At 52.9% G+C, this 14,252-nt stretch overlaps 2 protein-coding genes across 2 annotated transcripts; one reads left to right on the forward strand and one right to left on the reverse strand.

Moving 5' to 3' along the window:
• Positions 1-325: 325 nt before the first annotated feature.
• Positions 326-2,836, forward strand: CCL1 (C-C motif chemokine ligand 1). The gene is given in 3 exon segments (XM_059671664.1): positions 326-460; positions 1,804-1,866; positions 1,869-2,836. Coding segments are annotated over 3 exon segments (195 nt in total). The 5' UTR covers positions 326-375; the 3' UTR covers positions 1,916-2,836.
• Positions 2,837-3,884: 1,048 nt separating this feature from the next.
• Positions 3,885-5,640, reverse strand: LOC132218358 (C-C motif chemokine 13-like). The gene is made up of 4 exons (XM_059669505.1): positions 5,542-5,640; positions 5,396-5,506; positions 4,698-4,812; positions 3,885-4,252 (listed from the first exon to the last, which is right to left on the reverse strand). Exons 2-4 carry the CDS (start codon positions 5,472-5,474, stop codon positions 4,024-4,026), a joined length of 423 nt encoding a protein of 140 aa, XP_059525488.1. The 5' UTR covers positions 5,475-5,506; positions 5,542-5,640; the 3' UTR covers positions 3,885-4,023.
• Positions 5,641-14,252: the final 8,612 nt, after the last annotated feature.

Raw genomic sequence — 14,252 nt, forward strand, 5'->3', positions numbered from 1 at the left:
GGCACATGTATCTTAGTCCTGGTCCAGAGCCCTGTAGCTGGGGACAGTGGGGTCGGAGAAGCCACAAGCGGGCCACTTCCTTTCCCTCTTCTCAGCTTCTCAGAGGGGCAGCTTACATTTTTTCAAGATCCTTATCTGCTCCCACACGAGGGGGCGTTTCCATGCACTTGCACATCCATCCCTTGTCGGGGTGGGGAGGGGCATGGTCAACATGGCCACTGGACCTGAGTACCCACTCTTCTCCCCGTGACTTCCCCACCTGGGAGCACCCAACTCTCTCTCTAAAAGCCCTGGCCCCAGGGGAAGGCTCATCGATAAGAGCACTTGCTTCACCAGACTCGTGAGACCTCTCCAGAGAGACCCGAGCCAGCCGCGATGAAGCTCATCACCCCGGCCCTGGTGTGCCTGCTGCGGGTGGGGACGTGGCTGCAGGATGGGGACGCTGGAGCCGAGAAGTGGGGCTGGCATCCCTTAGCTTCACCTTGGGGAGGGCAGCAACGTGGGCAGGCACCCTCCACTCCCTGCCTGCGTCTCCCCTGCTCCAGGGAGAATTCTTCTGGAAGAGGAGGAATGGGTGGGGGCACAGGGCCCGTAGGAGAACCAGGAGTCTGGGTCGCCACAGGCAGCTGAGCCACTCGCTCCTGCAAAAGGAGGCCCTACCTTGTCCAGACCCTGCAGACTGACGGATGCAGGGGGCTGGGAGGGTATCAGTCCAAGCTGGAGGCCTGAGGTCCGGAGGGGCCCTGGGTCTGGCCTCCACAATGTAACAGATAAAGGGCAGAGGTGAGGACCCGGGGCTGTAAGAGTTGGCTAACCATAGGCAAGTCACTTCACTTCTCAAACTCTGGTTTTTCCATCATTAACGTGGGACTGAGAATGTCTAACACCCAAGGCTGTTTAAGGAATACCGACCCAATGCTAAATACACGAAAGGGGCTTCATACACAGTAAGACCAGGAGGAAGGAGCAGGATTGGAATGCAAGTCTTTGGAGGGCGGGGTGTGGGAGGGGGTGTACAAACGGGCAGGGTCGGGGGGGGGGGGGTCAGGACAGAGCCGAGGGCCGGGAGCAGGGCATTCTGAGAGCCAGCGGGGGAGCTGACCAGTCCCTGGATGCTCTTCCCTTGTCGCTCTATCAGTCTGGGCTCCTTGAAAGGCGTCTAATCCTGCCCCAGGTTCTTGGACCACAGTTGTCCTTCATGGGCCAGGCTCACCAGGCCCCCAGAGCATGAGATCCAGTGCCCTTGAACCCCAATATTGGGGCAGAACCTCACAGGAGTGGTGAGATGTCAGAAGTGGAAGAGCCTTTAGAAACCAGTCTAGAGACAGGTGTATTTACAGATGGGAGGGCTGAGGCCAAGGTGGTCTTGCTCAAGGCCACCCACTGGTTTGTGGGGAGCTAGGATCTGAACCCCAGTGTCCAGACTCTGCATAAACACAGAATGAGGTGGGTGGTGGGACAGTGCTACCCCAGGGTGGTTCCAAAGCCCGAGCCTGTCCTGCGAGGGTTTTTTGTTTGTTATTTTAATCCTCTAATTCCATTGAGAAAAGGAAAGACAGAGAAATATCGATGTGAGAGAAACACATCAATCGGTTGTCTCCTGCATGCACCCTGACCTGGGAAGAGCCCACAACCGATAGGCACCCTTGACCAGAATTGAACCAGGGACCCTTTGGTCTGCAGGCCGAAGCTCTATCCACAGAGCCAAATCTGCTACTGTGTTTTGTTGTTGTTGTTGCTGTTGAAAGTGAAAAGAAATCCAGGTTGACCAGACGCGAGCCATTTTTTGCGTTTCTCTTCTAGTGCACGTGCCGTCTTCCTATGGTTGCTTCACATTTGTGAAGAAAGCGATTTCCCTGAGGAGCATCCGTGTTACAGCAACTCCAGTTCCTCCTGCTCCCACCGGGTGGTCTAATGTGAGTGCCATTCCCTGCTCCGTTCCTGACGTCCTCCTCCGGAGAACAGAAACCGCTACTGGAATTCGAGTAGCGGACGCTAGGTGGCGATGTCCCACCAGATTAAGGTTTCTAAACCCTGGGAGCAAGGCCTTCAAAACCTGGGTGCATAGCTGAGTGTGGGCGCCAGGGGGAGCTCCGCGCGTCCTCGCCTGCGCCAGGAGGCTGCACTGGTGTGTCCTGCAGTGACTAGAGTCTTGGCGCTCCCAGGAGCCAAGTGTTCCATCCTAACACTGTATGTCATGCCCAGGGCAAGGAACTGCTGACACGCTCCCGGTATGACTGCACAGTAGGAAGAGTGAGGGGGTCACGACTAGTTCCTGACTCCAGATTTGCCAACCTCTAGTCTTGGGTGCCCTTGGCCCGTGGCTCTCTGCCCTGCATTCTCCAGGCGCGCCTTTGCACTCCTGCCTGTGAGCTGGAGCAGGTACCATAGCTGCACCCCAGGGTCCTCACAACCTTGACGGAGGTAGTTGACAGTTGAGGTGTATATTGACTTGGTTAACCAACTCGGGGCACATCTTTTCATGATCACAAAAACTGAGGTTCAGGGAGGTGGGAAGAGTTCTTGGAGATCACCCAGATAATGAAGGCAGAATCGGTCTGCTGTTAGGGCCATCGCCAAGCTCAGGAGGTGGGCAGATCAGAAAAGAACCACACACCCACACACATCCTTAGAATGACGGAACGGAGACACGGGAAGAGGTGAGCAGAGGGGCCCTCCAAGATATGCCAGGAGGGGAATGGAATTTTCCATGCTAGCTCATCCTCAGGATGTGTGCAGCCTTCAGCTCCACTCTGACGCGCGGTGAAAATCTCAGGGAAAGGGGTGCAGGAAAGGCCGTTGAACAAGCTCCCTTGCCAACTGCACCCTGCCCCGGCCACAGGCTACTCTTCCTGACAACTCCCCCCCCCCCCCCCGCTTCCCCCTGGCTCCAAAGCCTGGGGCATCACCCGCCTGCCTTCAGATCTAACTCCAAACTCCCCGCCTTCACATTGTGATTCCTCTCTCACCACACCGCAACCTTCCCTTTGACAATCTCTAACGTCTCCATTCTGGAACCAAACTCTGACCTTATGGGGATAGTCCTTCCAGGCCCTCTCCCCTCTTTCCCATCCTGCACCTTCTCTATAGGAATCTCGTGATGACTGTGTTACATCCTCCAAGGCTGATTGTGTCCCATCTTCTCGGGCAAGTTCAGTGCTAACTGGGACTGGTCAGCTGGTTTTCCCCTGGGGGGAGACGGGTCAGGTGCACATCATATGTATATGACTCCAGGATGGAGGACGGCTCCCATTGGGAAGGCATGGGTTCAGGGAGACCAGTTAGAAGCTGATGCTGGGACTGGGGCCATTGTTCTAGACTAGTCTGGGCTGGTAAGCCAGGGCCCCCCTGACCTAGGCTAGCCCACTACATCCACCTGCACTTCAGAGAGCCCCCTACTGGTTGGAAGTTACCCTCAAAGAAAACACCACTGTTAGAGATTTAAAATAAAATTTATTTCCTGCAAAATGTCAGCAGTTCCACGATTGCATTTTCTCCACAGTAACATATTTAGCTAACAACACCTGGCATTCACCAGGCACTTTCCTCCCTAGCTGCCCTGGCCCTTCACCCCTGTGGTTCTCACAGGCATGGCCACCAGCCCCGGGCAGTTAGGCAGGAGAGGGACCCTGCCTGCTGCTTACCACAGGAGGAAGGGCGCCCATGACAGGAACCAACGGGCTCAAGGCCTTCCTTTAAAGAAGAAAGCTCAAGCAAAAACAAACAACAAAACTCATAATCACGGTCAACAGCATGGTGATCACAGCACGGGCGGGGGGCGGGAGTAGGAGAGGGTACAGGGGTTATACCTGAGATGGAAGGAGACTTGACTTGGGGTGGTGAACACACAATACAATATACAGATGCTGGCTTATAGAGCTGTACACCTGAAACTTATATAATTTTATTAACCGTTGTCACCCCAATGAATCCAATTAAAAAATAAAACACACACACACAAAGGTGGCCAATATACAAAATAGACCCCAACCCAGCAAGAATGCAAATAATATTAAACATTACTTAAGACAAAACAGCTCTGCCTCCCGATTGGGAAATGACGGTGCTATGAGTGCAGGGGGGGCTGGAGGGGAATGCATGTTCACGTTCCACACTCTGGCGTGGTGTCCGCGTGGCCGGGGGAGCCCTCATCCTCCAGCTGTGAGACTTTTGGTCCAGGCGCTTCATATGGTCCTGGACCCACTTCTCCTTTGGGTTGGCACAGATGTGCTTGGCCAGCTTGGTTTTGAAGCTGTGGGGTAGAGAAGCGCCCGCACAGTTAGAGGGAGTGCTTGGGGGTTCTACCCAAGAGGTGGGCCTCCTCCCAGGAGGAGGGAAGGGGGTGGCAGGAGGGGGCCTCAGGACCCAGTCGCTGTTTGTGCTCCCCTGGGGGAGGCTGGCCTGGCCACAGAGCCTCCACCAGGGTGTGAGCCGCACCCGTCAGGGAGCCCGGAGCCGGCTGTGGCACCTCACTGGCTCTCTCGGGGCCTTTTGTGATGAATAACAGGAGGATCTGGATGACACAGTCTGGTTAGATCTTATCCTCTGAGTACAAGGTCCTGAATTAGTCTGATGTCTGTGTTCTGGGGCAGAGCTTTGGGTCAGGGGCTTTGGGGACGGGGGTGGGGGATGGGGGGTGGGGGGGAGGGAAGGGCAGGCTGAGGCGGGTGTGGAGGTGAGCAGGGTTTTCTACCCACATGACAGCTTTCTGGGCACAATGGCTGCTGGTGACTCGGTAGCTCCTGAGCTTCTGCAAAGGGATCTTCTTGTCGGTCACTGAGAAGCAGCAGGTGGTCGTGGTAAGGATCGCACCTGGAACACAGCCACAAGGAGAAGCCCTTCAGGAGGTGCGAGGTTTTCTCAGCCTGACTGTGTGGCAGGAAGCGTCAGGGGGAGGCGAGCAGGGAGGCCGACGTGGTCTCACCCCCGCCCCCACCCCCATCCCCCAGGAGGAGGGCAGGGAGGCAGACCTGATCTCTCCCATCCCAGGTCCTGCCCTCCCGCCCTGGGCCCTGAGGTGGGCTTAAGATTTGCAGTCAGTTTTCCTAGCTGCATGGTGGGGACAGGTCACAGCTGACCTTGAGGCCAGAGTGACCCATCCTGGCTATGACCCCCAGACTGCAGAGTTTGGGGAGATCCGCTGGGGCCCGAGAAAAGGCCCTGGATTTGGAGTGGGCAGCGTGGCTTTCATCCTGGCGTGGCCATGGCTGGGAGGGGGTCGGGGTGGGGCTCCTCTTGTCCCCACCTGGGCTCTGCTTTCTGTTTCTAGAACTGGATGTTAACGCGAAGCTCCCCGGGACCCCTGCTGCTCTGATAGGCTGGGAGGTGGGGCATGTTGGCTTAGGACCTCCCAAAAGGAGAGAGAACAGAGAGAAGGAGGGGGCAGGGGGCTTACCTGGCTGAGCGACCACCTGGGCGCTGAGGACAGCCACGGCCACGGTGAGCAGCAGGCACAGCAGCCCTGCGGAGACCATGCTGGAGGCTGCGTGCGGATAAGAGCTTTCCCCTGAGAGTTGTTGTCGTGTGGATAAGAGCTTCCACCTGAGAGTTGTTGGCGCCTGGGCTTATCTCGGCCTCTTCTCCTCCCCTCTTCTCCTCCAGCCGCTCTGCCTGCCTTTTATAGGAAACAGAGAGGGTGGGCACTCCCAGAGCGATGTTGGCCCGGGCAGGGGCATGGTCGTGTCAACATCTGCTGAGCCAGTGGCTGTGCTGCCAAGCGTTTCCCAGGAAATGCAAGAGGGAAGCTGTGGGCCGCAGCAGCGCGGGCACGGCTTCCTTCCCTCCTTCCTGCAGGACATGGTCCAGGTGCCCCATGGCCTTGCTTAGAACAAAAGGCAAAACACTCCCGTGGGGAAGAGCGCGGTGTGCGGGCTTCACGCATCCTCACGCGTTCAGTCTCCGTGCCACCGTCACCGTGCCCACTGCGGGGACCGCTGAGTGGCCGCAGGGATGACATCACCTCCCATGGGAAGTGAGTGGTGCCTGGCAGAGAAAACGAGCCTGTGCACACAGACCCACGTGGCAGCTGTCAGTGCTCACGGAGCTGCGAGGCCCTTTCCCGAGCCGGGTTTATTGTGGGAGTCCCGCACGTGAGACAAATCAAAGCCAGCTTCTGGTGACAGGGCCTCCTCACACCACGACTGGTGCCCTTCTGCACCTCAGACCCGGACGGCTAGGGTTTGACAATCACCGCTGCGTCCAGGCCCCTGTGGTCAGGGATGTCCATTGAGTTTCTGGAGCTGCTGGTGGGAGGGGTGTGCAACTTGCTGGGAGGTAGGGGCAGGCTGCAGTGGGGGTGGGGCCGGGACAGCGCTGGCGCCCATGGAAGCCTGGCCAGGCCTTGGCCAGAGGTTCCCGTTGGCCATGCTCACTCCTGGCTCCCGGATCTTGCTCACTGTTTGTGCCTGCCTGGGATCCTCTCCCCTCTGCTGTCCATTCTTGCAAGTCTTTCCACTCCAGCAAAACAAGCCCAGTGAGAGGAAAAGACAGAAAGACAAAGAGCCAAGATTAATGCGATAGGAAGCGCTGATGTTGTGCTAGGGTGAGGGACTGAGACATGGAAGGGTTACAGAATGTTACAGAATGTGCTGGGAGGGGGGACTGACGTATGGAGGATCGTGTCAGGGTTAGGAACCATGGAAGAAAAATTGCTAGATTGTCTTAGAGAAACAATGTGTTATGATACGCTCCAGCCAGATGTGACTCTGTTTACCCCCACTTTGTGCTTATGAACTTTCTATGAACTTCTAAGGTAACACTGTTGTGCTATAAAGGATCATACTGTACCCTTGATCTCTGCCACATGCTCCGAATCTCCCAGAGGGGGAGATAGGCGCGGTGGTCAGCTGGCCAGCTTAATAAAGGCTCTTAAATTTAAATTCTGAGTTGGTGGTCTATCTCGTTGAGCCAACCCATAACAATGTGACGCAAAGTTGGTTTTCTGATAAGCCTATAATGAAGCTAAAACCCTCCTGAGACTGACCACGAAGAAGGGAAAAAGGGCCCTAGCCGGTTTGGCTAGGTGGGTAGAGTGTCAGCCGTGGGCTGAAAGGTCCTGGGTTGTGCCGGGGTCCAACCCCAGCAGGTCCAGGGGTCCCCAAAGGTGTGGACGGAGTCGGCGAAGAAGGAATGACACGGAGACAGCGTTCAGTTGATCAGCAGCCTAGCCAGGATCTCCAGTCAGGATCTCCAGCCAAGTTCTGGTCTGGATCTCCAGAGAGGTTCTACCTAGGATCTCCAGTCAGGTTCAGTCACCAGGTTCTAGTCAGGCTCTCCTGCCAATCTCCGCAGTCAGGTTCAGTCCAGGATCCCCTGCCATGCTCTCTCGCCAGGCTTTGCCTCCAAGCTCCGAGGCCAGTCCCTGTCCAGGATCCTCCGGCATGCTCTCTCCAGCGAAGTTCTTCTGTTTCTAGAGAACGTTCTGTGTAGGTTCTGTGCCTAGGCTCTGTCTCTCTTGGTCCTGTCTTCCAAGCCCTGTGTTCTCAGTTCTGTCTCTTGCTGTCTTCTGAATTCTGTCTCATGAGTTCTGTGTTCTGAGTTCTGTGTCTTGCTGTCTCTAGATTCTGAGTTCTGAGTGTTTCTGTCTTGTTACAACTGTATTTATACCAGTTGATTCAATCCTATCAATCTCTATTACAAAGGTTAGGGCGTTTCTTATCTCCATTCCAGGAAGATTATGTAGTTTAAGCATGATTGTTCGTAGTTAAAGGGATTAATTACCCGCCTGGCACTTAGTTGAGGGGTTTTATTCCCTCCCTAACTTCAGGGGAAAATCCCTACCTGGGGATTCAACCTTTCTCGGAGAGGTGACTTTGGTTAAAACACAGCGCCAAGAAGGTGAGCAAACATATTAAGAACCGTATGCCATATATGCCAGGTCCCTTGAAACAGCAAGGATGGACCGGCTCCCGGCAAATTCCCCCTTTTTTATTTTTTAAAAGCAAGCATTAAAAAGAAAAACCTGAAACGCTCTCTTGTATCCATTTTAAGAGTAGGATTGGCGCTTTCTGCTATTACCTGAGTCCTGATCTATCATCCCAGGGAGAGCTTGCCAATCCTGCACTTTCCCAGGGTAGAAAGGCTGCAGTGGGGTTAAGGATAAGGCTCCTTGGGCCTACCTTCTCCCATGCCTCTACATTTACCTTTCCGGCACCTTTCCTTCCTCAGAAAAGCATGGACGTATTTCTTGCATAAAATGTTCTGTCTGACTGGGAGTAACCTTAATTCCTCTGCTAGCAAGCATATATGTTAAAAGATCAATACAGAGTCTTATTTCTTTAGACTCAGTATGGCACATCTTCTCAATCTAAGTTCTGTACTATCCACCTTCTTACCCTATTTATCCTCTATAGGGGGGTCTGTAGCACCCTGGTGGAGTCCTATCCGTCCCGAGTGTGGGGGTTCTCAATGGGGGGTGGGGCTTACCTAGGGGAATCCTGTTCCAGGGGTTCCCAAAGGTGTGGACGGAGTCGGCGAAGACTATCCACCCTCTTCCTACGGTGGAGTCCTATCCGTCCCGAGTGTGGGGGGGCTTACTTAAGGGGTCCCTGTTCGGGCGCCATATGCCGGGGTCCAACCCCAGCAGGTCCAGGGGTTCCCCAAAGGTGTGGACGGAGTCAGCGAAGAAGGAATGACACGGAGACAGCATTCAGTTGATCAGCAGCCTAGCCAGGATCTCCAGCCAAGTTCTGGTCTAGATCTCCAGAGAGGTTCTGCTTCAGATCTCCAGCCAGGTTCTGTAGCCATGTTCCTTGCTAGGTTCTCCAGCCAGGTTCTGTCCAGGCTCTCCAGTCAGGTTCAGTGTCCAGGTTCCAGTCAGGTTCTCCTGCCAATCTCTGTAGTCAGGTTCAGTCCAGGATCCCTTGCCATGTTCTCCCGCTAGGCTCTGTCTCTAGGCTCCGAGGCCGGTCCCTCTCCAGGATCCTCCGGCATGCTCTCTCCAGCGAAGTTCTTCTGTCTCTAGAGAACGTTCTGTGTAGGTTCTGTGCCTAGGCTCTGTCTCTCTTGGTCCTGTCTTCCAAGCCCTGTGTCCTTAGTTCTGTGTTCTGAGTTCTGTCTCTTGCTGTCTTGTTACATCTGTATTTATACCAGTTGATTCAATCCTATCAATCTCTATTACAAAGGTTAGGGCGTTTCTTATCTCCATTCCAGGGAGAAAAGATTATGTAGTTTAAGCATGATTGTTCGTAGTTAAAGGGATTAATTACCCGCCTGGCACTTAGTTGAGGGGTTTTATTCCCTCCCTAACTTCAGGGGAAAATCCCTACCTGGGGATTCAACCTTTCTCGGAGAGGTGACCTTGGTTAAAACACAGCGCCAAGAAGGTGAGCAAACATATTAAGAACCGTATGCCATATATGCCAGGTCCCTTGAAACAGCAAGGATGGACCGGCTCCCAGCAGGGTTGGATTCCAGTCAAGGGTTGTAGGCTGGTCAGGGTGAGCGCAGGAGGCAATCAATTGATGTGTCTTTTTCTCATCAATGTTTTTCTCTGTCTCCCCCCCTCCCACTCTCTCTAAAAAAATCAATGGAAAAATATCCTTGGGAGAGGATTAACAAAAAAAAAACAAACAAGAAAAAAAAAAAAAAAGAAAGGAAGGAAAAAAGGCATAAATAGCCAACAGCAGGACATCACCACGGAGCCTGCAGACACCAAGAAGATAAGAACCTATGCCAGTACGTTTAATTCAGGAGAAATGAATGAACTCCCCCCAAAACATAACTTATCAGACGGCAAGAAAAAGCTGAAAAGAAGTAATTCTAAAACTATTAAAGAAATGTAATCAGTAAGTGAAAATCTCCCCACAACATACTCGCGGGCCCCAAGGGCGTTATCAACTGGTTCCTCCAAACCACTCCAGGAACAGTCATTTCGATCTTACACAATTTCTTCCAGAGAATACATAAAAAACAGTGTACACTCTTCAACTCCTTTTATGAGTCTTACATAACTGACGCAAAAACTTGTCAAGAACCAACAAGAGCTGGGCTGGTGTGGTTCAGCGGTTAAGCATTAACCCATGAACCAGGAGGTCATGGTTCAATTCCTGGTCTGGGTACATGCCCAGGTTGCAGGCTCCATCCCTGGTAGGGTGCCTGTAGGACAGGAGGCAGCCAATTGATGATGTTTCTCTCTATCCTTCTCCCTTTCTCTCTCTTTAAAAGTCAATAAAAACTGTGGAGAGCGGCTACAGCGTTTGAACAGGTTCAAGCCTGGGACTAATGAGAGGGCACAATCCTCTCGTGGCAAAGCCACGCGCAAGTCCCAGCACTAGAGTTGTAAGGCTACAGTTGTAAGCTTGTCCTTATGGCCCAAAGCTGTGGTCCCACGTGGCTGAGTGATACGGGCTGCGGGAGGTGCAGCAAGTAAACAAAGCTTGATCAAGTGCATGTAATTGAGTAGACTGGAAACTCTTGAGAAGGTTGTAAACATCTTGACCATGCCCTTACTTTGCCTCGAGGAATCTGGCTATAAAATAAGGACTGGGCTTGCAGGCTGTGGCACAGTGTCTCCATCTAGAGAGGAGCGTCCTACCCAGCCCCAGCTTTATTCTCTTGTCTGTCTTTTCTAATCCGTCACCACCCCCTCTCAGGTTCACCCATGGCCGTGCCGGCACGGCACAAAAGCAATATTAAAAACCCCCCACAAAACCAACAGGAAGATTGCAAGCTTGTCCCTCTAGAGCAGGGGTGGGCAAACTTTTTGACTCAAGGGCCACAATGGGTTCTTAAACGGGACCGGAGGGCCGGAACAAAAGCATGGATGGAGTGTTTGTGTGAACTAATATAAATTCAAAGTAAATATCCTTACATAAAAGGGTACGGTCTTTTTTTTTTTTTTAGTTTTATTCATTTCAAACGGGCCGGATCTGGCCATGGGCCGTAGTTTGCCCACGGCTGCTCTAGAGTCTCTAGATACACATCCCATTCATTTCCACCCTCTTCTGTGGCTGGGGAAGCTCACCTGGTGGATGACAGGAATGGGACTGCAGGTCCTTTGGCTTCAGGTTGGGTCCGGACACCGGGGAGCCCTCGGGCGTTGGGGAGGGAGAAGAGTTAAGGTGGGGTACTTATTTCTCTGCTATCTCCCCGGTGCCTCAGCCTGGGTGCAGCCAGCTCTCCACTGAGGTTTTTCATTTCCCTATCCATGACCCCCTCCATGGCTTGCTCCAGCTTTGGGGAGCCATGCCCTGCCCTTTTCTCTCCAGCTCTAGGGGTGGTCATTGCCCTGTTATTAGCACCCCTGTGGTTTCTCCACACCCAGCCCACCTCTTGGGAAACAGCATTTTTATTAAATCTTCCTCAAATCATTCCAATGTAAGCATCATCTGTTTCTTTCTGGAACCCTGACCGACATAGCTTTGAGTGCCAGAGGGGTCCTTCCAAATAGGGTTCTGGGAGTGGGTTGCTCATATATTTTAGGAGCACAAAAATGACAGCTGTTGACATCCTAACTACTGAAAGCATCACCTGTATTAGTAAGGCAGACGGTTAACAAGCCCTCCAGGTGGTTCTCATGTGCACTGGAGTTTGAGAAGCATGGAATGACAGCTGTCGCGTGCCCATCTCTCAGACACAGTGAAAAGCCACCGGAGGGCTCTTAAGGGTGCTGGCCACCTCTCACGACCTCCTCCAAATATCTCACAGCGCCCCCATAATGGACGTGTCCCCTGGCCTTCCCCGGAGTGCAGTTAGGGGATGGCCGAGCCCTTTGCACAGAACAGATCAGTTTCAACAGATCCACCTCCCTGAGCTGTGTAGACAGACGCCTTCCTGACCTCCCAGGGAAGTTCTAGAATTTCAACCTCACTGACTACAGGCTTCTGTGTAAGTCTACACTCCAATTAGCCAACCTCGCTGAGCATTCACATCACTGCCAGACTGGTGCCAACACATGCAATTCTGAATTCTGGGCAAGCAGGCCCATGTCCATGAATTTGGCCCATTGAACCTTGTATGTCATTCACCGCTCAGAATCCACTCCCCCATGCCCGTCCCAAACTTTCCTCGAAACGGAGTGGGTGAGGACACTCAAACCCTCCCAGCTGTAAGCACTCTGTCTGCCTTTCCCTCGGTGTCAGGACCCAACATCTCAGAGGAGAGTGTGTTTAGGAGCCTGAAGTCTTGAGTCGGCCAGACAGACATGGGTTCAAGTCCTGGGTCTGCCACTTCCTAGTTATGCAATTTGAAGCAAATTAACTCACTAGCTTCTAAGTCTAAGCGGAACTGATAGCTAATTATTGCCTCATTGTGTGTTGTGGGAGTCCCGGCGCAGTGGCAGTGATTCCCATTTCTAACCAGTCCCAGGTGCCCCTGCTGCTGCTGGTCTGAGGACCGCGCTGGGAGAAGGGGAGCAGTGGAGCGGGGTTTAGATCTCAGGGGGAGGAATGGGATCTTGGCCGGGCCGGCACAGGCCAGGCGGTGATGCTGGTTAAACAGAGGTGCAAGGTGGCCACAGTCACCCCAGGAAGCCCAGGGCTGGACTGCTAGCCAGAAAGTTCTGACCCACGGAATCTGTGGCTGTGATTAGGGGATCCCTAGACTGGACACAGATGGGCCACTTACTAAGGTACTGCTTGACTTGAGGCAGAAAATCCTAGCTTTCATGTATGTAGAAGAGATTCATGGCTTCTTGCCCAATGATCAGATCTAAGCCAGTTCCTAGCCCTGAAGTTCCTGGGTGGAGGGGGTCTGGGTCCCTTTCAGGAAGGGCCTTGCCATGCCAAGTCGCCAGGTGGAATACAGGACACCTAGTTAAATCTGAATCTCAGATAAGGAATGAGTCATTTTGTAATAAATATCTCTCTCGCAATATTTTTGCTAAGCCTGGACATCCGTGGGTTTATACTAGAAACGTTCCCCCAAGCCTTGCCCAGAGCAGCCTGCTGCCATGTAACCAGGGTGACTCCGGTTTGGGGAAGGAAATGCTGGGACTCTCTGGTAATGGCCTTACGTGGATGGTATTCTCTGGAGACCTAAAAATTCACCCTGGCCCGCCCGTCAGTGAGGGAGCAACAGACGTCTCCTAGACCGGAGAATTCCGTGATTTCAGAACCATTGTGTTGCTGTAGAGTCTTAGCATCCAAGCGTCCAGCCATCTGGCTCCAGTGTCCTGGGCAATTGTAGTGCTTTGCCATCTCATGTCGTCACGCCATAGGGCTGGCTCCACTGTGCCAACGTGGCAGTTCCCAGAGGTTTGTTTACATGCTAAAGTCTATGCTCAAGGGATAACTTATTGGAAACTCTGTTATATGTCAGGTTAAAACTAAAATTGTTCCGGGAAGCAGAGCGGGGGCCCCCTGTGCTTATCTGTCCCCCTGCCCAACTCATTTTTATTGTTTGAGGCTCGGAGGTATATTGACATAGGGCAGTCTTTCCACGGAACAGATACCCGGCTACGGGGGTGGCTAATGGAAAGGGGAGGGAGTCAGCACTAACTGGAGTTCTCTGTCCCCGAGACTGGGTCTCTCCGGAGAAAGGCAGGCCTGCAGGGGAGAGAACATTGCATTGCGACACTGAAGGGGAAGTCCAGCCACCACCCTGTAAACACTGCAAGACCTTCCTTTCCCCTTCACATCTGCCTGCAGCACTGTCCTTTCCAACGGGCCCACACAGGAATCATTTGAGCCCTGCTTTAAGACGTGTCTTGATAATGAAGGCTTCCCAGCCCTGACGAATTTTCACAGGGGACCAAATCTTGCTCTGAAATGGGTGATGGATGGCCTGCCAGGCAAGCCCTTCTACTTCCATGCTAGGCCATGGAGTCATCTTTCGGGGCATTCTCTGGACCGGCATGCAGTCAAACGTGAATACTTACTGATGATTGAGGGGTCTAAGAAGACTTGGGGGGAGAATTATTGTATAATTTATCTTCCAAACCAGACAGGGTGAGGCAGGATTGTCCCAGGCAAACCGAAGTGTGCAATCTCCCTGGCCCCTGGGAGCGTGGCCTCTTACCATTTGTTCTGTTGCCCATTAAGGTGCCTACAGTTTTTAACTTTGGCTGCTTTCTTTTTTTCTGGAAAATCCCAGGATGCATGCCTGGGACTGCCCCTTCCCATGACTAAATAGGAACAGTCTTGTATTCAGCTCATGCTGGAGCTATGAGAGGGAAAAAAAAGGGTGAGGGGAGGGAAGTTTTTCTGTAGCAGCAGCAATCTTGTAGGAAAACTTTTTACATTTATTGTTTTTTAATATATATGCTGACTTAGAATACTTGGACAGCATTTCTTAAAAAGAATAAAAATATTATA

Source organism: Myotis daubentonii, chromosome 16 (assembly GCF_963259705.1).
Source record: "Myotis daubentonii chromosome 16, mMyoDau2.1, whole genome shotgun sequence".
NCBI classification, from domain to species: domain Eukaryota; kingdom Metazoa; phylum Chordata; class Mammalia; order Chiroptera; family Vespertilionidae; genus Myotis; species Myotis daubentonii.